General features: G+C 47.8%; 1 protein-coding gene across 2 annotated transcripts; it reads left to right on the top strand.

Moving 5' to 3' along the window:
• Positions 1-3,943: 3,943 nt before the first annotated feature.
• Positions 3,944-24,586, top strand: LOC139056965 (uncharacterized). Of its 2 annotated transcripts, none has more exons than XM_070534749.1 (4): positions 3,944-4,066; positions 17,485-17,597; positions 17,697-17,909; positions 24,181-24,586. In XM_070534749.1, the coding sequence occupies exons 1-4, from the start codon at positions 4,006-4,008 to the stop codon at positions 24,499-24,501; spliced, it is 708 nt and encodes a 235-aa protein (XP_070390850.1). In that variant the 5' UTR covers positions 3,944-4,005; the 3' UTR covers positions 24,502-24,586. The 2 variants fall into 2 exon arrangements, with proteins under 2 accessions (XP_070390850.1, XP_070390851.1); XM_070534750.1 differs by lacking the exon at positions 3,944-4,066 and adding an exon at positions 10,898-10,918.
• Positions 24,587-24,970: the final 384 nt, after the last annotated feature.

The raw sequence follows: 24,970 nt of genomic DNA, 5'->3' as shown, positions 1-24,970 counted from the left end.
GGTCATTAAAAACCTAGCCAGACGTGTGTCGATATTGCCTCCTACCATGCGCTTGAGTACTTCTTTGGTTTCGCGCACCATCCGCTCTGCTTGACCATTTGAAGAAGGGTGATATGGGGCAACGGTCACATGTCGGATTTGATTTCGGCACATGAAGTCTCTGAATTCCTCCGAACAAAATGCAGTTCCATTATCCGAAACAACAGTCTCTGGAATGTCATGGGTAGCAAAAAAAAAACGAAGCTTCGCACAAACTGCAGCTGCCGACATGGAAGTCATTCGGCACACTTCCAACCACTTCGAGTGAGAGTCCACCACAATGAGGAAGACGTTGCCTTGGAATGGCCCAGCAAAATCGATATGTAGTCTTGTCCAAGGACGCTTGGTGAATTCCCGAGGGTGAATTTTTGCAGCTGCTGGCGCAGACCTGGATTCTTGACAACGTGCACAGTCCCTCACTTTCTGCTCAACGTCTCTGTCAATTCCTGGCCACCACACGGCTCCTCTGGCGAGCCCCTTCATCTTGATAATTCCTGGATGAGCTGTGTGAAGAATGTCCATGACATATGGTCGAGCTGGCTCTGGAATGACGACACGACTGCCCCACAGCAAACAACCTTGGTACACTGACAGTTCATGCTTGCGGATCACAAATGCTGCAAACTCTTCCGGTAGCTTGCCCTCTGGCCACCCATGCTGCACCCAATTGCAGACTCTAGCCAACAGCTTGTCCCTTGACGTAAAACTTGCCACCTTCCTAGAGTCCCACGTTACTTCTGGTGCCATTTCTAGCATTCCTACTTCCCAAAGACGCTGCTCCTCTTCCTCCGCCTTACTGGCCCTCAGTGGTAAACGACTGAATGCATCAGCATTGGAAAGCTTCTCTGCTGGTCGATACTCAATTTCATAGTCATATGCTGATAACATGAGGGTCCACCGCAGCATCCGTGGTGATAGCACCTGGGGAATGGGCTTGGCATGGTGCAACAGTCCTAAGAGGGGTTTGTGGTCCGTCACAATTTTGAAATGCCTCCCATACAGAAACTGATGGTATTTCTTAACGCCAAAGCCAATGGCGAGCGCTTCTCGGTCTGTTTGGGCGTACTTTCGTTCTGCCGCGCTCATAGTCCTTGCTGCATATGCAACCGGTCTCTCGCTACCATCTTCCCCCACATGACTTAACACAGCACCCAGTCCATACGGAGAAGCGTCACAGGCAAGCACTAGGGTCCTGTTGACATCATAGTGCACAAGAACATGCGATGATTGCAGCAGATCCTTCGCCTGGCGAAATGCGTCTGCCTCTGCTCCCGTCCAACGCCACTCGCGACCCTTGTCCAACAGCCGGTACAGTGGCTCCAAGGTATGTGCTGCTCCCTTAAGAAACTTGTTGTAAAAGTTCAGAGCTCCCAAAAAGGCTTGAAGCTCCTTTTTGCGTGTTGGCTCCGGGGCCTCGTGAATAGCACTCACCTTGTCTTCTGTCGGCTGCACACCTGCAGAGTTCACGATGAGTCCCAAGTAACGCACTTCCTCAACACAAAATTGACATTTGTCAAATTTCAGTCGCAGACCGTCTTCGTGGATTCTTTTGAGCACCTCTTGCAAACGAGCATAGTGCTGTGCCTCATCCCTTCCACCGATCAAGATGTCATCCAAGAACACCAGCACACCATCAATTCCATGCAACAGTTCTTCCATGTACCTCTGAAAAATAGCCACTGCCACTGCCACGCCAAATTGAAGACGGGTTACGCGGAAAAGTCCCCGATGTGTTGTCACCGTCAACAAGTCAGCTGTTTCTTCATCAACAGTCTTCTGTTGATACGCTTGTCCAAGGTCTAGCTTTGAAAACTTCGAGCAACCTGCCAGCCTGGCAAACAGCTGCTCTGGTGTTGGCAGAGGATACGTTTCCCACTGCACCATGCGATTGACGGTGCTCTTGTAGTCCCCGCAGATCCTTATCGATCCATCTTTTTTGACAACTGGAACGACCGGTGTTGCCCACTTCGAGTGCCGTACAGGCTGGAAAATGCCTTGGCTCACCAAACTGTCCAGTGCTTCGTCGACCTTCGGTCTCAATGCAAACGGTACTTGCCGTGGCTTCAAAAATCGCGGCGGAGCTGCCGGGTTCACCTCTATGTGTACAGGAGGCCCTCTACTTGTCCCAAGTCCAGGCTCAAAGACTGAAGAATATTGCTTGAGCAAGGCCGTTGTTCCTTTACTGCCAGTTCTACTCGGCTCGCACACACTGTGAACGCCACTCAGACTTATTCCCAAGGACTTGAACCAGTCCCGACCGATAAGTCCGATACTAGCACCCTTAACCACTACCAATCGCAGGCGATGTTCCTGCCCCCTAAATTCCACCGTCACGGTCAATTCACCCAACACTCGTAGTTCCTTGTTATTGTAAGCTCGGAGGTGAAGGCTACTTGGGCGCAACGCCCTTTTCGATATTCGCAGCTTCCGCATAGTCCGGTCGTTGATGACTGAACACACTGCACCCGAGTCCACCTCCATCTCTAGGGGACTTCCGTTGACGCGCACTTCCACTCTCACGGCTGGCTCCTCACTAGACAGTACGAACACGTCGTATACGTCCGACGCAGCATTCTTGTGACGGCCTCCATTGGCCCGTTTTTCGTTCGGAGAGTTCCGTTCAGCCGAAGCGCGAGCTGTAGCCTTCCTCCTGCATGCTCTTACTACGTGCCCTCGTTGCTTGCAGAAGTGGCACTGCACATTAACGAATGGGCAACTGCTTGGCGAATGCGCACCCTTGCAGCGGAAACATCCACTTGTGCTCCCAGGCGAACCCACCTGCTTCTGGGTACCCTCCTTGGCTGTCCCCGGCGCCGAGACCTTCGTAACACATGGGTCGAAACGCTTCCCGCTCACGCTGCATACTTCAGACGATGTGGCACTGCCGCAAATTTGCTCAGTCTGTCGCTGCGCAGATTCCATGGCAATGGCTTTCTCCCGAGCTGTCGCAAACGTAAGCTCCGGCTCCGCCAGCAACCGACGCTGAAGAGTCTCGCTTCGCACCCCCAACACCAGTCGGTCGCGCAACATGTCGTCGAGCGACGCACCGAAATCACAATGTTCCGAGAGACGTCGCAGTTCTGCGATGTAGTCGGGAATTGACTCACCGGGCTGCTGCTGACGCGTGCCAAACTTGAAACGCTGAACTGTCACCGACGGTCGCGGCGAGAAGTGGTTTGAGAGACGCCTGACGATCTCATCGTAGACCACCGCCGACGGCGCGTCCGGAGAACAAAGGGAACGCACGATGGCATACGTTGCTGGGCCGCAAACGCTGCAGAGCGTTGCTCGCTTCTTCTCGTTACCGTCGATGTCGTTTGCTTGAAAGAAAAATTCGAGGCGCTCCAAATACAAGGGCCAAGACGGCGCCTCCGTCGGAACGAATTCCCCAATCGTGCGCAGTGCAGCTGCCATTTCGGCTAGCCCTACGCCTAATCAGGCCTAATTTTCGATCCTCGTCGCCAATTATGTTACGTCCTTTATTGCCGGAGGCCGGGTACAGACTGACGGGAAGCCACCGTCACGTGACACAGGATAACACAGGGTTGCTTAGCCCCAAGACTGTCCACGATCATTGAGGGCTTTTTTATTGGGCTTTAGCCACAGGAACATCTGCGGCGCCATTTGTGGCTATCTCGGTGGCACACGATGCTACCATGTTATTTGTAGAAATCCATAATTCGATACCTCAATAATCCCCTGACTGCGTGTCCGAAATTATTCTAACACCAACAAAAAGTACTCAGTAATGTAGTGTTTATATATAATAAGAAATATTTATATTTCTCTATCACAAACATTATACATCACCTTGACTTTCTCTTTCGTTCGGGCTTTTCTCTCTCCCCCTTTCTCTTTGACCTTTAACCCCCGGCTTCTTGGCCCTATCCCCCGTAGTGGGTAAGCACAGAACAAGTGACGAAGAATCAAGCAAGCAAGCCTAGCTCTAGTCTCACCTACGTCGAGATGCTTCGCTTCAAGCTGCCGATTGCGGTCCTCGCTATTCTCATAATTTTCACCATCGAAGGTGAGCGACGTCAAGAATTTCGCCAATTTCCTTTAGTCATAGGCAGCGCATCTTTTGAGACGCCTGCACAACGCGCCGCTCTTGGTCACACAAGCATTTGAGCGGATACGCGGCCGAGGTACTCTTTGAGTGATAGTAGCAGTGTATGGCTAACCTCGTCAGCACGGAGATATAATACCGAATACCGAACACGCGAGGTCACCTACAGTGCAGCCTGTCGACTCTGATCTGGAAAAAAGAAATCAGCCGAGACGCTTATTCACAACGAAGCCTTCGAGTTATGGTATATACATTCGGCTGATCGTTTTGGAATGCTCCAGAGTGGTGCGGCGCAGCGAGTTACATTTGGCTGGTCGAACATGAGCGCTCAGAACGCATTCAGCTGCTGCGTGCAGAACGCTCGGAGGCGCTCTCGCCTTCAACCTGCGAGCGCAACCAATATCTGGCGGAGTACTGGTCACGTGGTTCCCGCAGCTTCCGTTGTCGGCAGGGCGTCTGCCGGGGCGGTGAGTCGGCGTCTGCCAGCCCAATCTAAAAACAAAAGATGCGCTAACGTCATTCACCTTCCGACCTCAGGTTGCCCGGGGGAGTGACTGCATGCACTTTCGGCTTGGCCGCGTGTTATAAAGCTCCGATCAATAGCGGGTTCCTGACCGTCTGAATCCGAGTCAGAGAACAATAGCGACAAGCCTAATGTACCCCTATAGCGCTAAAAGGAATGTGAACACTGGTTAGTTTCGTAGTTCATCAGGGTGTTAGCACTGAATGTATCGAATAAGCATTGGGGCAGGCGGGAACAAGAATTATATGCTCCAGGTATGTTTGCAGTGACCGCTACGGAACAAGCGTGCAAAAAATGAACAGAAAGACGTTTGTTAGGCAACAAAAACATCGATCAAAATCAGCCCCCATGGGCCTTCGAGCCGCCTACAGATTAGGTCCGTTGGCTTTCTCCGTAGCACGTCAACGTTCATATTGCTGTAAAACCACTAATTTAGGTCTACGTTCCCAGACACGAGCAAGCTGTCTCTTCTGAGAATGCCTACTGCATGTACATTGACGCGATTCACCACAGCATGAAGTTACAAGAAACCAAACTGTACACTGCTGCTCATCATAATACCGATCCGTTGATCGCGCCTTTACAGATGGCATGGCAAACTTGAACGTTGTTGTCCAATGCATAGGAAGATTTATTTCACTATAAAAGTATGTCCCACAAGTGTGCATGAATATTCGCGCAGCACATAGGTGAGCCATCGATATCTCTATATGAGAAATAGTGGTGTGCACTAGCTATTCTATTACAGATAAACGCGGACGTGCCTGAAATCACAATTGGAAGACGCACGTGCCCAAAGCAATGTCATTGAACTTTCTCATTGCTGTACAACAGTAACTGCTTTCCATTCAGTAATGTATGTGTCACATGTGCAATGTAGGCTCACAAGGTTTTGGCGACACACCACTGTATAGAGTCACGAGGCTACTCGCCATGTTGAGTTGCATATGGGTTCCAAAAAATGTCATGAAGCAAGTAACAGCCATACGCATGGCCAGCACCAATCTAAAATTTACTGAAGAAAGTTGTTCCATGATGTCTGTCATATTGAGGACATGCGCGGGTCGAGCCCACCAAGGTGTCTGCCGTGGGAATCCTGACTCGGAAAACGTGACATATCTCGGCTTCACTTGTAGCCGTATTCTTTGAAACAGTCAAATGAACAAAAAAAATGGCTGAGGTTTAACTCTTGTAAACCGAGTGATCACGAGCGAAAGGTCCGTTTCACTTGGTTTCGCAAATACTATGCACACAGTGTTTCATTTCACAGTGCAATCTTTCACACACACTGCTGAATGGGTTGCCCGTGAAGTCGCGGTGAAACCTGGCCGTCGCAGTCGAGTTTGCCACCAGCCGAAGGGCGTGGTTCGTCAAACGTTGCTTAAGTGTCGTTGCTTGTGTCAACGGCTTTGTCTCATTCTCCTTGTTGTTGTTCGTATTGCTGAACGACGGCTGTGGTTGCAGCAGCTTTGATCTTGGCACGCTTCCCCGCTTGGTAAACCTCTCTGTAACGTGCTAATCTGGCCTTCCTTTGCTCCGGTGTTTCAGAAGGCAACTTTGCCTTTGCTTGAGATTTCGCAGCCTGCCGCCTAGCTATATCTACTCGATGATTTGATTCAGCCTGTTGCTTGTGCTGAAGCGCACGCGCAGACGGCCCAGCCGGCTGAACGCGTCCCAAGCAGCCATTCCAGCGCGTTTATAGTCCGACGTAAACGCCGCTCGACGCCGGGCACGTCAGAGCGCGTTGTCGGCGTCCGGGTACGTTGGCAGCGCCACTGCGTCCACCCATCGAATTATAGACGCTGTTGTACTCGCCATCGTGACGTAGCGTGTGCGCGTTCACGTTGCATCGGACTATATTTAGCCCTTTAACCCTTGCTTAGTCACGTGGTACTACAGCTGAGAGGCTCAAACCGAGCGCAGCGGCGACGCCTCTACGCAGCGGATCATGTGGCGTGACGTCCGGCCTGCCAGACCCGCGCTCTGGCGGCTCAAGGTAATTGCAACGCGATGAATACCATTGAGAGACATCACGTAGTACAGCTTTCGCTCAAAATGCTAGATACACGCTCTCGCGCCTCCAGAACGCGGCTACTGCAAACACGAGCAAGCTCTCCTTAAGCCTGCTGCAGCACTAAACGAGAACGTGTCTCGAAACCAGTGCCAATTTGCACCAGTATGCTGTTGTTGAAGATTCATCGCACAAATTTAAAGCAAATATGAGCATTAGAGGTGACTGGATGAGCGGAACAGTGAAGGTTAAGAATTGAAGATCCGAGGCTGGCGGCTCTCACTTCAACGGGCCCGCAATGCTGCCCTACGTAAGCCTGTCAATGCGTGCATTAACATCATCATCAGCAGCAGCAGCAGCAGCAGCAGCTGCAGCAGCAGCAGCCTGGTTACGCCCACTGCAGGGCAAACGCCTCTCCCATACTCCTATACCTACCCCGGTCATGTACTAATTGTGGCCATGTTATCCCTGCAAACTTCTTAATGTCATCCACCCACCTAACTTTCTGCCGCCCCCTGCTACGCTTCCCTTCCCTTGGAATTCAGTGTGTAACCCTTAATGACCACCGGTTATCTTCCCTCCTCATTACATCTCCTGCCCATGCCCATTTCTTTTTCTTCATTTCAACTAAGATGTCGTTAACCTGCGTTTATTCCCTCACCCAATCTGCTCTTTTCTTATCCCTTAACCCATCATTCTTCTTTCCATAGCTCGTTGCGTCGTCCTCAATTTAAGCAGAACTCCTTTCGTCAGCCTCCATGTTTCTGCCTCATACGTGAGTACTCGTAAGACACAGCTGCTATACACTTTTCTCTTGAGTGATAGTGGCAACCTGCTGTTCATGATTTCAGAATGCCTCCCGAACGACTCCGAGCCCATTCTTATTCTGGTTATTTCAGTCTGATGAACCGGATCCGTGGTCCTGATGGTCCTGATCCGTGATACCTGCCCTAAGTAGATGTATTCCCTTACCACTTCCAATGCCTCGCTACCTATCGTAAACTGCTGTTCTCTTCCGAGACTGTTAAACATTACTTTACTTTTCTGCAGATTAATTTTCAGACCCACCCTTCTGCTTTGCCTCTCCAGGTCAGTGAGCATGCATTGCAATTGGTCTCCTGAGTTGCTAAGCAAGGCAATATCATCAGCGAATTTCAAGTTGCTAAGGTATTCTCCTTCACCTTTTATCCCCAATTCTTCCCACTCCAAGTGCCTGAATACCTCCTGTAAACACGGATGTGAATAGCATTGGAGAGATCATATCTCCCTGTCTGACGCCTTTCTTTATTGGGATTTTGTTGCTTTTTTTATTGAGGGCTACGGTGGCTGTGGAGCCGATATAGATATTTTTCAGTATTTTTACATATGGCTCGTCTACACCCTGATTCCGTAATGCCTCCATGACTGCTGAGGTTTCGACAGAATCAAACGCTTTCTCGTAATCAATGAAAGCTATAGACAAGGGTTGGTTATATTCCGCACACTTCTCAATCACCTAACTGATAGTGCCAATATGGTCTATTGTTGAGTACCCTTTACGGAATTTTGCCTGTTTCATTGCTTGACAGAAGCCTAAGGTGTTCCTGATTCTACTTCCGATTACCTTAGTCAATAGTTTGTAGGCAATGGACAGTAAGCTGATCGGTCTATAATTTTTTAAGTCTTTGGCGTCTCCTTTCTTATGGATTAGGATTACTTTAGCATTCTTCCAAGATTCCGGTACGCTCGAGGTTATGAGGCATTGTGTATATAGGGTGGCCAGTCTTTCTAGAACAATGTTCCCACCATCCTTCAACAAATCTGCTCTTACCTGATCCTCCCCAGCTGCCTTCCCCCTTTGCATAGCTCTCAAGGCGTTCTTTACTTCTTTCGGCGTTACTTGTGGCATTTCAAATTCCTCTAGACTATTCTCTCTCACACATTATCGTCGTGGGTGCTACTGGCGCTCTATATATCTTTATAGAACTCCTCAGCCACTTGAACTATCTCATCCATTTTTGTAACGATATTGCTGGCTTTGTCTCTTAACGCGTACATCTGATTTTTGCCTATTACTAGTTTTTTCTTCACTGCTTTTAGGCTTCCTCTGTTCCTGAGAGCATGTTCAATTCTATCCATATTATGTTTCCTTATGTCAGCTATCTTACGCTTGTTGATTAACTTAGAAAGTTCCGCCAGTTCTATTCTAGCTGTAGGGTTAGAGGCTTTCATACATTAGCGTTTCTTGATCAGATCTTTCGACTCCTGCGATAGCTTACTGGTATCCTGTCTAACGGAGTTGCCACCGACTTCTATTGCACACTCCTTAATTATGTCCATAACACCGTCGTTGATTGCTTCAACACTAAGGTCCTCTTCCTGAGTTAAAGCCAAATACCTCTTCTGTAGCATGATCCGGAATTCCTCTAGTTTCCCTCTTACCGCTAACTCATTGAGTGGCTTCTGATGTACCAGTTTCTTCCGTTCCCTCCTCAAGTCTAGGCTAATTCGAGTTCTTACCATCCTATGGTCACTGCAGGGCACCTTGCCGAGCACGTCCAAATCTTGTATGATGCCAGGGTTACCGCAGATTATGAAGTCTATTTTATTTCTAGTCTCGCCATTTGGACTCCTCCACGTCCCCTTTCGGCTAACCCTCTTGCGGATGAAGGTATTCATTATCCGCATATTATTCTGTTCTGCAAATTCTACTAATAACTCTACCCTGCTATTCCTAGAGCCTCTGCCATATTCCCCCACTGACTTTTCTCCAGCCTGCTTCTTGCCTACCTTGGCATTGAAGTCGCCCATCAGTATCGTGTATCTTGTTTTGACTTTACCCATCACCGATCCCACGTCTTCATAAAAGCTTTCGACTTCCTGGTCATCATGACTGGATGTAGGGGATGGATGGAGTACTGGATGATCTGTACTACCTTCAATTTGTACCTCTTATTAAGTTTCACAACGAGACCTGCCACCCCCTCGTTAATGCTATGGAATTCCTGTATGTTACCAGCTATATCCTTATTAACCCATTAAGGACCAGCGTGACCATATGGTCACGTTAGTCTGCACAGTGGATTTCAATTATTTAGATTAACAAAACGGCACCAAAATCGCCATTGACATGCTGATTGACAGATTAGAGTTTCCTTAATGGATACCAAGTGTCAGCAGCTGTCAGTCTTTTTGTGGGAGCCCCTCGCAAATGCAGGAATAAGTGTTGCTCTGCGAGTAGCGTTGCCATGCATTGCTCCAAGGGGTAAGTGTGTTTTTTTTTACTACTTGTTTAAGCAATAGTCAGATATCCTTACCTCCGTATTGCTCTTTGAATATGTGACCTTCTATGAGCATTTCTGAAAGAATAATGTTTGATTTATCCATGAACGTGCGTGTTATCTTGCGCGTTGCCATATGGTCACGCTAGGCCTTCAGGCTACCTAACTTTTTATGTTTTTTAACTGCATTCTCATCTCGTGCACGGCTTCTGGCGCGTTCGCACAGTGGTTATTTCTTATTTTATTGTCGGAATAGGTTGATGTTGGAAGAAATAGCGAAGCAGTCATAGAGGAACATGACGACGTGTCAGTGGTTTATATCCAGCCGCCAGAGGCTAGCACCTATTCGGATGAAAACTCGGCCGATGAAGGCTCAGGTGGGCTCATTGACATTCTAAACAGGTGGTAGCTATTAGCCAGCGCTGAAACTGTTTTCTCTGACGGACGCCGCATTGGTGGATGCGACTCGGACGATGACGACCCCGGCGAGCAAGGTGACAGAATATCAGAGGTTTCTTCTTCTGTAGTTGATGCGGCCATTCCGGCAAAATTATCCACTGCTTCGAAGTGGACGAAGGGTGATCTCCAGACAAGCCTTGGCATATTTCCCGACCCAAACTTTGCTGCTTACAGGGACTTGTTGAGTTGTTCGATCTTTTTGACAATGCCGTACTCGATAGGGCAAGTACTCGTATGGTGAGAAGCGAATCAAGGTGGCCCATCCGAACAGTGTTGCTAAGTACAAGATTTATAGGAGGTACGGACCAGATGGATGCAAATGCAGGCGCCTATAGGATTGCAATCCGTGGCAAAAAGTGGTGGTGGCCGATTTTCACTTCACTTTGCGATGTATATATCAGCAACGCTTAGGCGCTAATTTGTAGCACAGGGTTTAACGTCACGCAGGTGGGATTCCGCTGGCAAATTGCACAAAGCTACCTGATGCGATGGAACAATAAGCCTAGAGGACCTGGTCAACGCAGAATACCAAAGACTGGTGATGTCCTGACTGGTACACGGTATGACCAAGTGGCCCACTTTGGTGCACCAATACCTAATGGCAAGAGGTGGAAGTGTGCATGAGATAATTGCAACCGCGCGGTGCACAAATATGACGTCCGCATGTGTATTCCATTATTTATATCATATCACACTAAATGAGTGCTCGACTATTCGCTATATATGTTTTTTGTGATGTTTCATGGCTTGAAATAAATGTTTTTAACTTCGCGTATTTCGCTGTAGCGTAAGGGCCCAGCGTGACCATATGGTCACGGGCTATATTTCAAAAAACTAATTAGGCAGGAGTAATAATTTCTTGCATGTGAATTATTAGTATAAATGTAAGTTAAGATATGACATTTATTTCAAGATAGCAAGAAAATAAAGAAACCGGTCCCTAATGGGTTAATCAGGAATCCGACTCCTAGTTCTCGTCTCTCCGCTAAGCCCCGCTAGCACAGTACGTGCCCGCTTTTTAGCACTGTATATGCTTCTTTTGTTCTCCTAACCTCGCTGAGCCCTATTATATCCCATTTACGACCCTCTAATTCCTCCAATAACACTGCTAGACTCACCTCAGTAGATAACGTTCTAACGTTAAACGTTGCCAGATTCAAATTCCAATGGCAGCCTGTCCGGAGCCAGAGATTCTTAGCACCCTCTGCTGCGTCACAGACCTGACCACCGCCGTGGTCAGTTGCTTCGCGGCTGCTGGGGACTGAAGGCTGGGGTTTGATTGTTGTATTCATATAAGAGGTTGTGGCCAAGTGCTGCACCAGGGTGGCCAATCCTGTTCTGGAAAGAGTGTGCGTTACCGGTTCTGGTCACCGGGGTCAGGCCGCACTCCAGGCTTGTTTATGCAATTTTCTCAACACATGGTTTCTTTTTTTTTTCTGGTGGGAAATTGCGCGGCACCGGGATTCGAACCACGATCCTCTTGCACGCGAGGCGGATACTCTACGGCCACTGCAGGAGTTGTACGCAGGAGTTAGCGTTGAACGCTAAATTCCGAAAATAGCGTACCTACATAAGATCTTGAGCAGCGTTTACGTATACATTGCACACGTTCTGTGGAACGCGCAGCGCTGACGCCAGCGCTGTTTGCGTTTGCTGCTATGCTCTATACCAAGGATCTCCAAGCTTCTTGGCCAGAAGGCCGGATTGGTGGAAAGTGGTCACGCCAAGGGCCAGAATCATGCTACCGATAGCATGATTCCAGACCAATTACTGGAAGGCACTTCGTCACGAACAACGCATGAACACATGCTTTATGAAGGGCCTTCGCTTACGCTGCAGCGTGCTGTTGGCATCTCGAGGGAAACGGAACAAACGCAACAAGTCCTCGGGGAATTGGCGCGTACCTTTGTGAACAAGATCCAAGATGTGCGAAAAAGGTCAGACTCTCAGCAAGTAGGCTGCTACAGGTGCAGCTCGTCATCGCATATGGCTAACTTGACTGCATGTCCGGCGAAGAACAAGCGTTGCCACTCGTGTGGAAAAATTGGTCACTTTTCAAGCATGTGCAAATCGAAAAAAAGAAATATGCCGTTGGAAAGCCCGTGAAGGCCAACGCCGTGACGGTCCTTCAAATCGGTGACCGTAATGCCTAGGCGAAAGATATTCGAGCCAACATTTCTATCGGAAAGATAAGATTGTCGTTGATTGTCTACACGGGCGCTACGGTTTCTTTGCTCAATGAAGAACACTTCCACAAATATCTAGCCGTTGCGACCGCCGACTGCCAATTAGTGTAACTATTCTGGAGAACGAATCAAGTTAAGCAGTTGCTTTCTTGCTGACGTATCTTACAAGGGGAAACAGAGCCAGTGTGCTATTTCATGTCACAACCAAGGGCACATCGCTGATGATGCTTGATGCCGTTGGGAGCCTGGGAATCACTATCAACGGCTCAACCTTGAATTGCTGCCAGGTGAGACGCCCTGACTGACTGCTTTCAGAATTCACGCACCAGTTTGCGCACTTGTTCAAGGAACAGTTAGGGCATGTGAAAGGCTTTGTTCACCATGTTAAAGGTTGCTTATCTGTGAAAACCAGGCGCTGCGAAGCTCCGACGCCTGCCGCTCACGCTACGGCAACATGTATCGGTGGAGATAAGTCTGCTGGCCGAGGATATAATTGAACCCGTCGACGCATCGGAGTGGATTTCACCGATCGTCGTCGTGAGGAAGGACGGTTCAATTAGGTTGTGATGACGTGCGGGGAGTGAACAAGGCAGTAATTGCCGATGCTTTTCCTCTCCCGCATACAGAGGAACTACTTCATGAACTAGCCGGAGGAACGCGTTTTTCTAAGCTCGACTTAGCGTCGGCATACCACCAGCTCGAACTGACTCCGGAAAGTCGAGGACTAACCACCTTTATCACTCACGAATGGTTGTTTCGTTTCAAGAGCGTGTTTTGGCCTTGCATCTGCCCCTTCAGCCTTTCAGAGAATGATGCAGCATATTTTGAAGAATCGTAAAGGTGTTCTTTGTTACATTGATGATCTGATTGCGTGGGGCAAGACACCTGAGGCGCACCACAAGAATCTACGCCAGGTGCTAAAATGCATCAGTGATTCAGGTTTGAAGCGCAACCAGAAATGCACATTTGCTGTTTAAGAACTCTCCCTTTTAGGGCATATATGGTGAGCTCAAAAGGGCTCACACCATTTCAGTCTAAGGTTTACGCTATTGTCAAAGTGCCTGCTCCTCACGATATTGCCACTTTGAGGTCATTTTTGGGTCTCGCTATTTACTATGCTCTGTTTGCGCCGCGATTTCCTGATCTGGTCGATTCGCTTAGAAGGCTCCTGCGGTCTGGTCAACATTTCACGTGGGATGATGAGGCTGAGCGTAGCATCCAGCTTGTTACGACAGCTTTTTCTTCAAGCCCAATCATACAAATTTTCAACCCGGACCTTGATGTAATTGTTTCGCAGATGCTTCTTTTAAGGGTCTGGGAGCAGTTCTTAAGCAACGCGATGTTCAAATTCAAATTCTTTATTTATCCTTGAAAACGCAATAAAAATGTGTTCAGTACTGTTTGGACCCGTAGGCATAGGCTAGTTATGGGTCCAAGAAATGAAATTCTATAATGCAGACACTTCGTCAATGCACAATAAATGCTCGGAAGGGCAAAGAGGGGGATATATATATATATGTAATACTAATGACAAAACGAAAGCATAACAAGGAACAGTCGCTTCAATTTAAAAACATCGTGCATGTCATATTACAATAATAAATGGGGTGCAAACAGCAGACAGATGTCTTTCTGATGTCTTTTAACTGATATGTCTTTTAACACGTTTAATGCATGCACTGAAATAATTTTTTTAGCTGTAAGTGAAAAATTTTGAGCGTATTTTATTTCTTGTGGAAGAGTATTCGATATCTGAACACCAATGAAAGAGAGCCGTCGTTCTCCGTATACGTTCTGCGTGGCAGTAGATTAAATTTTACTAATAATACATTTCTGGTAGTACGCGATGATGTATGGAAGAGGGAGATGTGGAAGGGGTGGTTGTTTCTTGCGATAGTGTTTACGACAGTTGCTGTTTTTAGGAGGCGTAGTAAATCGAAGGGTAATATCCGCAGGTCGTGGAATAGTGGGTTGCTGGGGTGATGCTGCTTAAATTGCGTTATGTTTCGTAATGATCGTTTCTGCAATTTTCTGATTGGCTGGAGATAACTATTGTAGGTCTATCCCCATGACTCCAGAAAGTATGAGAGATGACTGTAGATAAAGGAGAAATATAAGATGCGTAATGTACTTGTGTAAAAAAAGTCACGTGCTTGAAGCAGTTTATAGCAACCCGATGCCACATTCGCCCCCACTGCTAATAAATTGTTTTGCCAGTGCAGGTGTCTATCAAAGATTACGCCAAGATATTTAAAACACGGAGTATATTCTACTAGAGAGTTGTCAATAGTAATGTTTGCAGAGTTGGCATCTACTTGTTTTCTACGGTAGTAAAATATAGTATATGTTGTTTTCTTGACATTTACAGTAAGGTTGCTTGCTGAAAACCATTTAGAAACGTTTGGCAAATCCACGTTTGCTTTGGACTGTATTTCCTCGATGCTATTGTCTGTTGCCAGTATACGCATGGTATAGTTGGCAGTATATGCACGGTAGCCTTTGCATCGCATGCCCTGACTCCTGCTGAGCGGAAGTATTCTGCTGGGGAACGCGAGGCCCTGGCTTGTCTCTTCGCGTGCGAGCGCTAGCACGTCTACTTGTGGGGTAGAGCATTTTTGTTGCATACGGACCATCAGGCACTTTCAGCTGCTGGTACAGGACGCCGACCTTTGCGTATATCCAGATGGTCAGCTTGACCTTTGCATTATAACTTCGACATAGAGTACCAAAAGGGATCGCAAAATCTCGTGGCCGATGCACTTTCATGCCTACCTCTTCACTGTGATTCGCAGCAGAAGATGCAGGAAGAAATTGTGTCCATTGTATCAGAGTGCCTAACAAAGGAACGGTTGCAGGTGGCCACTGCTGCAGGCAGCACGCTGCAACAGGTTGTTGTACACGTGGTACATGGTTAGACGCCTAGAAAAGCTTTGTCAGTAGAAATAATGCCGTACTTTACCGTGCAGGAAGAGCTTTCTTTCCTTGATGGCATTTTGATGCGCGGCGAGCACGTAGTTGTTCCGAATGAATTAACCTCGCTCCTTGTTGGTTTTGCGCACGAAGGTCACCCAGAAATTGTGAGGACGAAGCAGCGATTACGTGATCTTTACTGGTGACCGCGTTTGAATAAACAGGTAGAAGAAGCAATCCAATTTTGTCATATCTGCGAGGCCGCGGACAAGTCCGCTAAACCGTCGTTTGCACCACTGCAGCCGGTGACGTTTACAGCGCTACCATGGAAGACGTTACCAATGGGTATAGTGGGACCGATTGACTGGGCACCTCTTCAAACTGTAGGCACATGATATCGCTGATCGATTGACATTCCAAGTGGGCTGAGGTTGCTTTTTCATCCACAGTGTGGTCCCAGTGTGTGGTCGATTTTTCGCAGTCTGCTTTCAGCCGAGAAGGCTATCGAGAAGAAGCTGTCACAGATAATGGGTCTCAGTTTAGGTCGCAAATGCTTGAAACATTCTTGTGGGAGAGGGGTATTGCGCATCGTTGTTCTTTTCTGTACTATCCACAAGGGAACGGCGCGATTGAAGGCTTTAATTGCGTGCTGAAAGATTTCATGCAGGTTGCCCGATTGGAACAATTGCCCCTTCGCGCTGCTGTGGTTGACTATCTCGGCATATATGGGTCGACACCGCACGCAACAACAGGTGTGTCGCCAGCCAAGTTGCTGCACGGGCGCCAACCGAGGACAAAAGTCAATATAGTGGGTTGCCGACAAGAGCGGGTGTCCTTGCCGGTTCGAATAAAAATGTTCCTGCCAGGGTTAAGGCGAAGCAGACGTAGGCAAAACAGCATACGGACAGGAGGCGAGGCGCGAAAAGGCCAACCTTTTGTGTGGGGGACTTCGTTCGTGTACGCAAGCCAGCAGGCGGTGGGAAAGCGCTGGTAATCTACATGGGACCTTTCAAGATTGTCGGCACAAAAGGCAACAGTAGGCTTCTGATGAGCGACGGTCGTTAATGGAACGCGTCTAAACTACTTAGGGTTCCATGCAACCAATATTTGACAACAGAACAATGGGCATGGGAATTGCCTCGTCATGACTACTCGGGTACCGCTGGGTCTGGAAGCCGCACAGAGTGCGCAGACGCTGAACAGCGTGAAATGTTGCGATCGCCGGAAATAAGGGCTCTAGTTAATGAATCGGTGGCTCCTTTGGAGGATTCGGTGGAGCAAAGCTTGCGTCGCAGCACTAGGGTACGCCGACCTGTCGAAAGATTTGGGATTTGTTTACCTCAACAATAAGTGTTTAGTTGGAGTTACATTGGTTGTTACAAATTTTTATGTTGTATTTTCAAGCGCTAGGCGATGTTGTATCCTTCTTTATTGTTTCAGTTTCGTTTCATTCAGCGTGCATGCCGTCATCGTCATTCAATATGTTTTGCTCTATAAGTGCCTTTACTGTGACGAATAAAGGGAATGTACATACTGCGCTTGCGTGGTCCAGTGTCATGCTTCTGGTCTGAGTCAGACACCATACTACCCAGCTCTCACGTAAAAGCGTTATAGTAGATAAGGTGCGACCCCTGCTGCTGTCCCCTGCTGCAACCCCTGCCGCTGTGAAGGTGTGTCTTTCGCTGACCCCGTCAGCGAAGGACACACATTTATGAGTGCGATGATCGGAAGACAACCGAGGCGCATTTGCTTTATTTCTAGGTTTGTTCTGCGCTCCTGTGTTTCAAATAAAGGTTTATCTTAATTCGCTAGGTGACGGAGTTCAAGGAAAACAATGTAAGGTTGTTCTTTTTTTTTACAAAAAAGCGCTCGTTCGCTGCGCTTCATATCTGTAAGCAAGGACACGCCCGCGTCTATCTTAAGTCGTGTTCCAGCTTTTCGCCTCTCGCAATTACGATACGCAGGCGCCATTTATTCGTAACCAATCGATGAGACATTTCCATTCCTCATTCGCTTCCTCTCGATGCCAGGTGGGTACACGCAGCGTCAGAGAGTGCCGGCGAGCTGGGTCAGGAACTACGACGACGAGAAGGTTCACAGCTACACCTTCGGGATGTACGACGTCGACCCGAACTCGTTCAAGGTCGGGGAATAAGCACTTCTTTTCGCTCCTCTCAGTCAGTCGTCGTTTCACCGAGCGCGCCCCACAACCACCCATCCCATTTACGCACCTTCCCCGCAGATCGGCACGTTGGCCAACGGCGAGGAGACTTACGTGTGCATGGTGGCGCTGGAGTTCGTGAACAACGAGACCCTTGTGTCGAGGAAGAGGCTGCGCGAGGTGACCCACATGCCCGGCTACAGCTCCCTGGAAAGCGGGCTCTGCCGCGCCTTCTTTCTCGGTCCTAGCCTGGTGTTTCCGCCGCTCACCGTGGTCACGGCCGCCGTCTTCCGCGTACGTCTCGCAATTAACGTTTGCCTTTATTTCGTGTTTGCGTGAAACGGGGCTATAGGGTCCGTATAGTATAGGTACCGCAAAACTGCGGTCCACGAGCCCATATTAGACAAGAATTTAGCCTGCCGCGATGTCGGACCACGTTTGGGCATAGGATCAAATTGCCGATGCCACGATAAATCCGGCTTTCAGAACGTACCCAAGCAAATATGCATGGCCATGATGATTTCGACAGTGATAGATCATTCGTATTGGTATTCCCTTTGAAGCGGGGAGGTGACGAACGTTCGCTTATCCTGCTTGAGTTAATCAGGTTTGGCTACCTCTGTTATAGTATAGCATCTCTCCTTTACTTGATCTTCCTTCACTGTAACGTAAAACTCTATATTGTGCACTAAAATATGTCTGTACCAACACCTGCTATCGGTGTGCGGCGGAATACAAAAAACGATCGCCTATTATTTCAGGCGCAGCATAAAGAAAAATGGGTGATCGGAAATATTCCGTTGTCCTCGAGTACGGCGTCCCTTGTGATCAGACTGTGATTTTGGCACGCGAAACCCAGAATTTGATTTACGCTTAACGACTTCTACTGCATAAACGTCTTCCTTGTTTTTTTCTTCACCAATAATCTAAATGCTTTTTATTTACCTCGACAGTTGACTTTTTACTACCAGATTTGCACACCTGTGCTTCTGGAACACGGATGTATCGTACTGGTCAAGCTGGGTCGACATATAGACGTTTCGACATATATACACATATATACATCAATAAATGCGGCCATGGCGGCCGTATTTCGATGGGGGCGAAATGCGAAAACACCCGTGTACTTAGATTTAGGTGCACGTTAAAGAACCCCAGGTGGTCGAAATTTCCGGAGTCCTCCACTACGGCGTGCCTCATAATCAGAAACTCGTTTTGGCACGTAAAACCCCATAATTCATTTTTTTATTCATCATTGTTCCATTCTGCTTTCCTTATATTATTATATTACAATAATGAATGAATGAGTAGGCATTTCTTTTGTTTATGTGTGCACCCATGGCATTTATATTGTCTCAGCTCACATGGGTGTGACTTGTTGCCGAATTGATGCCATGCCATTATTCGTGTCTTCAATAATGATCATAATTCTCACTTTCTGGTGCTAATAAGACCTATATATGTGACTTCCGTAATGCTGTCCAACGGTAATGTTGTAGCATCATCTGTCAGGTGTAAATCACCATACTTTCTCGGCTATCTCTCGGTTGTCTATCTAGACCTATCAGCATAAATCCAAACAGCTGATCTCAATAGTACCTACAAAACAACGCTAATACTTTGTCCTCCTGGTAGACTAACGGATGGTTTCTGTTATTGCTTTTTTATAGCTGTCACGACAGCCAGCTAATATTATTAATTGGTATAAAAACAGCCTGTCTGCACATAGTTGTGAGCATTGTCATGTTTTGAGCAAAACACGGTCACGTACCACGGCATGCAGATGTATATGAGGAGCATGCGCAATGGGTCTTGCATATCACATATCACGTGACGGATCACGCAAGGCTGAAGCACCCTACGTCTTCGCGCGAAGCATTCAGCGTCTGCGACTGTTAGCTACGCTGCTGCAAGCGACACGAATGAGTTTAGTGATCTTGGCGAGTGGACTACGTTACGCGAAAGATTGCAAATGTATATGGTCGGTCAAACTGATCCAGTTACAGCGAGAATCGCTGGCAGCCACGTCAGCTTCATCTGCATAGAAGGTTACGTTTCTTTTTTTTTTAAGCTTCGTTCACGATAGCTGAGCCACTCTGTATACTGTTGCGTTGACTATCACCTTTGCATCAACGACATTTGCGGCCGAAGCACCCTTCCAAGCAATCCATTTCGTTCAGCATCTGACGTGGTTAAGGTCAATGGGGAGGCGTTTCTCTCATAACGTTGTGAACATGTTGTTGACCGTGCGCGGAGAAGCATAGCTCTGAAGAGGGGCGTCCATTGGGTCACTAATTGTCACTTCGCCCCAGCAGACAGCTCGAAGAGAAACGATGTCGCTACTTCGCCCTTTGTTTACAGCGCGTAGCAAGGCAAGTGTTTCCGTGACGCGTGGTTGTACACGTGATTGGGCGCTATGAGAAGGAATATTTTACAGCTTCGCTATGACTGAGGAGTGAATCGCTTCGTCAGTTCCGGCGCACTGCGTTCGAGCACAATTCGGATCACCCGCATGTTGTGTGCTTAGCTTCCAACTTCCCAGCGTACATGCATTCCTGAACCGTTCCCGAAAATCACATGAAATAAGATTATGCCATGCAGCGCCACTAATCAATACACACATGACGCCGTAGTGTGAACGATGGAATATTTTCCGCCAAGTCGAGTGCTTTAACGTGCAATCCCATCTAATCCTGGCATTGCGCTCCCATTGGAATGCCGTCATCACGACTGGGAGTCTAACAGCAACTTCCCGTTCAGCAGCACAACGCAAATAAACATTGTGCAAGCGCAGTCGGGCCCACTTTCTGTAAAACTTCATAAGAAGTCGACAGTTACTTAAGCATACGCTGAAAATGATGAAGGCGAAAGCCACAAGATATTCATTGAACTACTCGACATTCTCATTCGAATGCGTTCTTAATTCCTGTTGCTTTATTTCTCTCACCAAAGGTCGCGGGTTCGAGTACCTTAATTACCTATATCTTAAATAAATATGCCTCAATGAATTTTGCCGTCATAAACACCAAACGTCGGGGGTTCGACTTCCACTAGTGGTCGTCGGTGGCACCATCAATTTTAGTGCCATTAAGTTCTGGTGCCATAACGCCGGACGGCGTAACACCGGGCATTGGATTTTTCGCACCATGACCCGTCTAAGGCTTTCGCTTAATAGGTGTTCGCTGTGCGACAGATCGACGGTGACATGTGCAGAGCGGTACTGCAGCTGTCCCCGAAGCGGCGCGAAAGCCTAGAAAATGGTCGACTGGGCTCGGAACCACACCACATTAAAGCAGGTTCTGTGAAAATCCCCCGCTCTGGCCGGCGAGAGGCACGTGGCCCTTCCGGGACAGTCTCTCCGGGCTGCAGGCGACGAGGCCCCTAATGAATGACGGAACGAACAGAAAGCGCGTCTACTTTTATCCTGAGAAATTGCTTCACGCTCTTGGCCCTAGGTGTAGTCATGCGTAAAATTATTTTCTTACGGCTTGACTTTAATGCAAATGATTCGTCGGCTCATTCCAGGCAATTTGTGGTAGGTAGCTTAGGTTCTTGCTTCGCCTCGTTTCAGGCATCGTCTTTAAAATATGAAAGGCGCGACCTGTGCTAGTATCGAACGTCGCTCTCCCGGCACAGAAGCACAACCATTAGGCTAGAATCGCGGACGTATTTCTCGCGTTTGCCACTTCTGTCGAGTGCCTGTTTCGAGCATTATCTCCACGTGACAGCTAGTGCTTTCAGAGGCTGTGTTAAACTGCACCGGCCCCGGAAACGGCCCACATTCCTTTGTGATTCGCTGCAGCAGCTAACGCTAAATAGAAACTGCACGAAGTCGTACGCTCTTCATGACCGCGTCAAATTCAACAGCCTTTAATGCTGCTTTGCCGCAATACAAATGCTAAATGGCCGTTTTAACATAGACAACTTGACATAGCCAGAGATACGTATGACTGTGTAATAGTGGCATATGGCGTCACAATATGTTTTTCTCTAGCTTATGCGCGTCCGGTACTTTTATAGAACAAAGCAATAAGACGGCGTAAACTTGCGTCGAAAGGCCGCAGTGAAAATCATGCCATCCACGTCTTACGATCGTTGTAGCCGCCATCGTGTTTATTATTATTATTATTATTATTATTATTATTATTATTATTATTATTATTATTATTATTATTATTATTATTATTATGTAAGGAGATGTTAGTAGGTGCTGGCTATTCTCCTAATTATGAGCTGAAAAAGCGACATTCAAAGAGGAGAGCAAAAGCTATAGTACCAACTGCTTTAAAGTTCACATGCACACCACAAAGACAATTCCATCTGAGCAGTTTACGAGCGTTCATGTTGACGTGCACACAGTGATCTTCGTTGTGCAAAACACAACGCACCCAAACACACCCAGTAGAAACACAAGGAGGGGTGGGGGGGGGGTAATCGAGGGGCCCGGTTTTCATTATTCATATCGTCAGAAGCCAACAAACACTGACACCAAGGACAACATGGGGGAAATTACTTGTACCTAATGAACGAAATGAGGAAACGATAAACTAATCGAAATGAAAGTGCATGAAAAAACAACTTGCCGCAGATAGGGAACGATCCCACAACCTTCGCATTACGCGTGCGATGCTCCACCAATTGAGCTACCGCGGCGCCGTTTCCCCGTCCACTTTGTTGGGCATTTATCTTTCCTAGTAGAACCCTGGTAGTGTTAGCCAGGGCCATCACCCACAAACCTTGGCGGCGTATGTGGAACATCCTTTCTGCCGCAGGCGTCAAGAGAACGTGATCTTTTTGGGTGAAGGCACTCGGTCAATAAACCCACACATGATACCTGAAGGCATCAATGTTGCCGGATTCGACACCCTCGTTATGTAAAAAACGAGAAGAAAGGGGGCTAACCGAGGGGCCAGATTTCTATTAGTCATGTCATAAGAAGCCAACAAGCACTGACATCAAGGACCACATAGGGAAAATTACTTGAACTTAATAAATGAAATAAGAAACGCTAACTTATTCGAAATGAAAGTGGATGAAAAAAAAAAACTTGCCGCAGGTGGGGAACGATCCGACAACCTTCGAATTACGCGTGCCTTGGCCGGTTGCCTTCATCCAAAAAGATCACATTCTCATGACGCCTGCGGCAGAAAGGATGTTTGACATCCGCCGGCGAAGGTTTGTGAGTAGTGGTGCTGGCTAACATTCCCTGGGTTCTACTAGGAAACAAAAATACCCAAGAAAGTGGACAGGGAAACGGCGCCGTGGTACCTCAATCGGTAGAGGATCGCACTTAAACGAGAAACCGGAATCCATAGGCGACGACCAATCACAAAATTGTTCTCTACACACCTTTCAACTTAATACCTTATGGCACATACTCCAATCTACGAAGTGTAACCACCGATTTGCAAAGCGTACCTGCTTGGAACGAATTTCAGGATGACATTAATTTCAAGATAACATCTGAACTTGGGGACGAAGCGCACTGGAGTGCCAGCTACTTGTGCTTTTTAGAGCATAAAACAACGCTGCTTTGAAAAAACACAAAAGATATAAGGTGTGACAACAGTGCCTCATTACCGCGCGTTTGACGCCGCAGACCTCGAAACCGGTGCCACACTCAGTATTGGCTCCAAGTTAATGCACCTTGAGAAGTCACCGCCTGCAATTCGCGATTTGCGATATGTGCCCTAAAGAAGTTCAGTTTAACGTTAATTTGTGAATTCATTTCGACTGCTTTTGCGCGTAATGTCGGCCACTCGGAGTAACGCAGCTCACGGGCTACAATTGCGCTATCGACCACAGGCGAATTTTAAATGTTGCGCATGGTCGAAAAATAGAAAAAAGAAACCTATGTGGCTTCATCTGTAACACCCCCATTATTGTGTGGCTGACCGGCTCCGTTATTCACAGGAATAGGCAGTGAAACAAGCGGCAGTTAAATATTCTCAGTGCAGGAAAAATGAGCCTCGGAACGCGTAAGTACTTCGATAAAGCGACGCGTTCAGTGGCTTCATTCGCCGAGGTTTGGCAGGCTTGCTCGGTTGGCCGGTTGCGGAGAAAAGTTGGCTGTTCCTGCAGCTGGTGCAATTCATAAACCGTGCCGATTTCACCGATTACGCGATGAAAAGTGGCCCGATTCGGGATACACCGTAATCCGTGGCCGAGCGGATCACGTGGGTGGCGCGGTATACCCACGCTTGTGGCGTCAGACGTGCACTCGTGGTGACATTCGTTGCACCTTGTCTTTCTCTGCATGGTTGTTTTCCGTGTCCAGCTGCAGTTTTGGGGGCGGGCACATAATCCCCATGCCGCTAAACACGTTGTATTAGATGAACTGTTTGACAGCATTTACTTAACCGCTACACGAAAGCGGCGCTTCAAATAGATTCGAAAACGTACGACAGATCTACAAATATATATATACACTTTTTTTACTTCAAACAATGGCCTTTACTCACTCACTCGATACTGTTGCGACTATAGTCAGTGTCAGTCGGAGCGTTCGACGGCGATGGTTTGCAAAATGGGAAATCCGCACGCTTTCTTCCTCTTTCTTTTGCAGCACATCATTTCCACGGGTGTCTACTCGTACCACTGGGAGCCTCTCCCACCAGACCCCACGCAGAACCAGCTCGTAAAGTTTGAAAACTACGAGCAATACTTCATCCACACTGACCCGCAGCTAGAGTGGGGCAAAATCGATTACTCCGTGGTCTTGGCCCGAATCCACTACCAGAACAACTACTTGCCGGGCCTCCAAATCTACAACGACACCTTAAAGAGAGGCGAGAACTTCTACATCCTCCTGGATGGTAAAGTGATAAGCGTCAAACAAAAGAACGCCCTGTACGCCGTTCGCAAGGGCCACTCGGGAGGACGCTAGGCGCCTGCCCTGTTCACGCCGCTTCTCGAATGACTGTGCGAGGCTGTCTTGTTTAGTCGCGATTAAATTGCAGCATTCAGTGCAACGGCTCATGTAATTTGCTCTGACTTCCTTCGGGTACTGTGGACACCATTGTGCGTGCAAAGATAACGTATTAAAAGAAACGTAACACAATAACTGTTTCAGGCATGTAGCGAAGCTAAGAAAGAGCAAAAAAGGAAGGAGGTAGGGCTAATCAAAGGGAACGGAAAACAGAATGAGCGCTAACTTCCAAATGATGGTTTATTTCGTGACACAAGAATACTTATACACTCGGCAAACCATGTGACATCAAGAGATTACAAAGAACCAAGGAACAAAACTGATAGTAACCAAGCGGCAGCATATTCAGACAGCCTGCGGCTGCAGACGGAGATACGCCAATTCATTGCTTGATAATGATAATGAGTATGAGCTTACACATGCATGG

This window comes from Dermacentor albipictus, chromosome 3 (assembly GCF_038994185.2).
Source record: "Dermacentor albipictus isolate Rhodes 1998 colony chromosome 3, USDA_Dalb.pri_finalv2, whole genome shotgun sequence".
Taxonomy (NCBI): domain Eukaryota; kingdom Metazoa; phylum Arthropoda; class Arachnida; order Ixodida; family Ixodidae; genus Dermacentor; species Dermacentor albipictus.
This window is presented reverse-complemented; position numbering and strand designations above follow the sequence as displayed.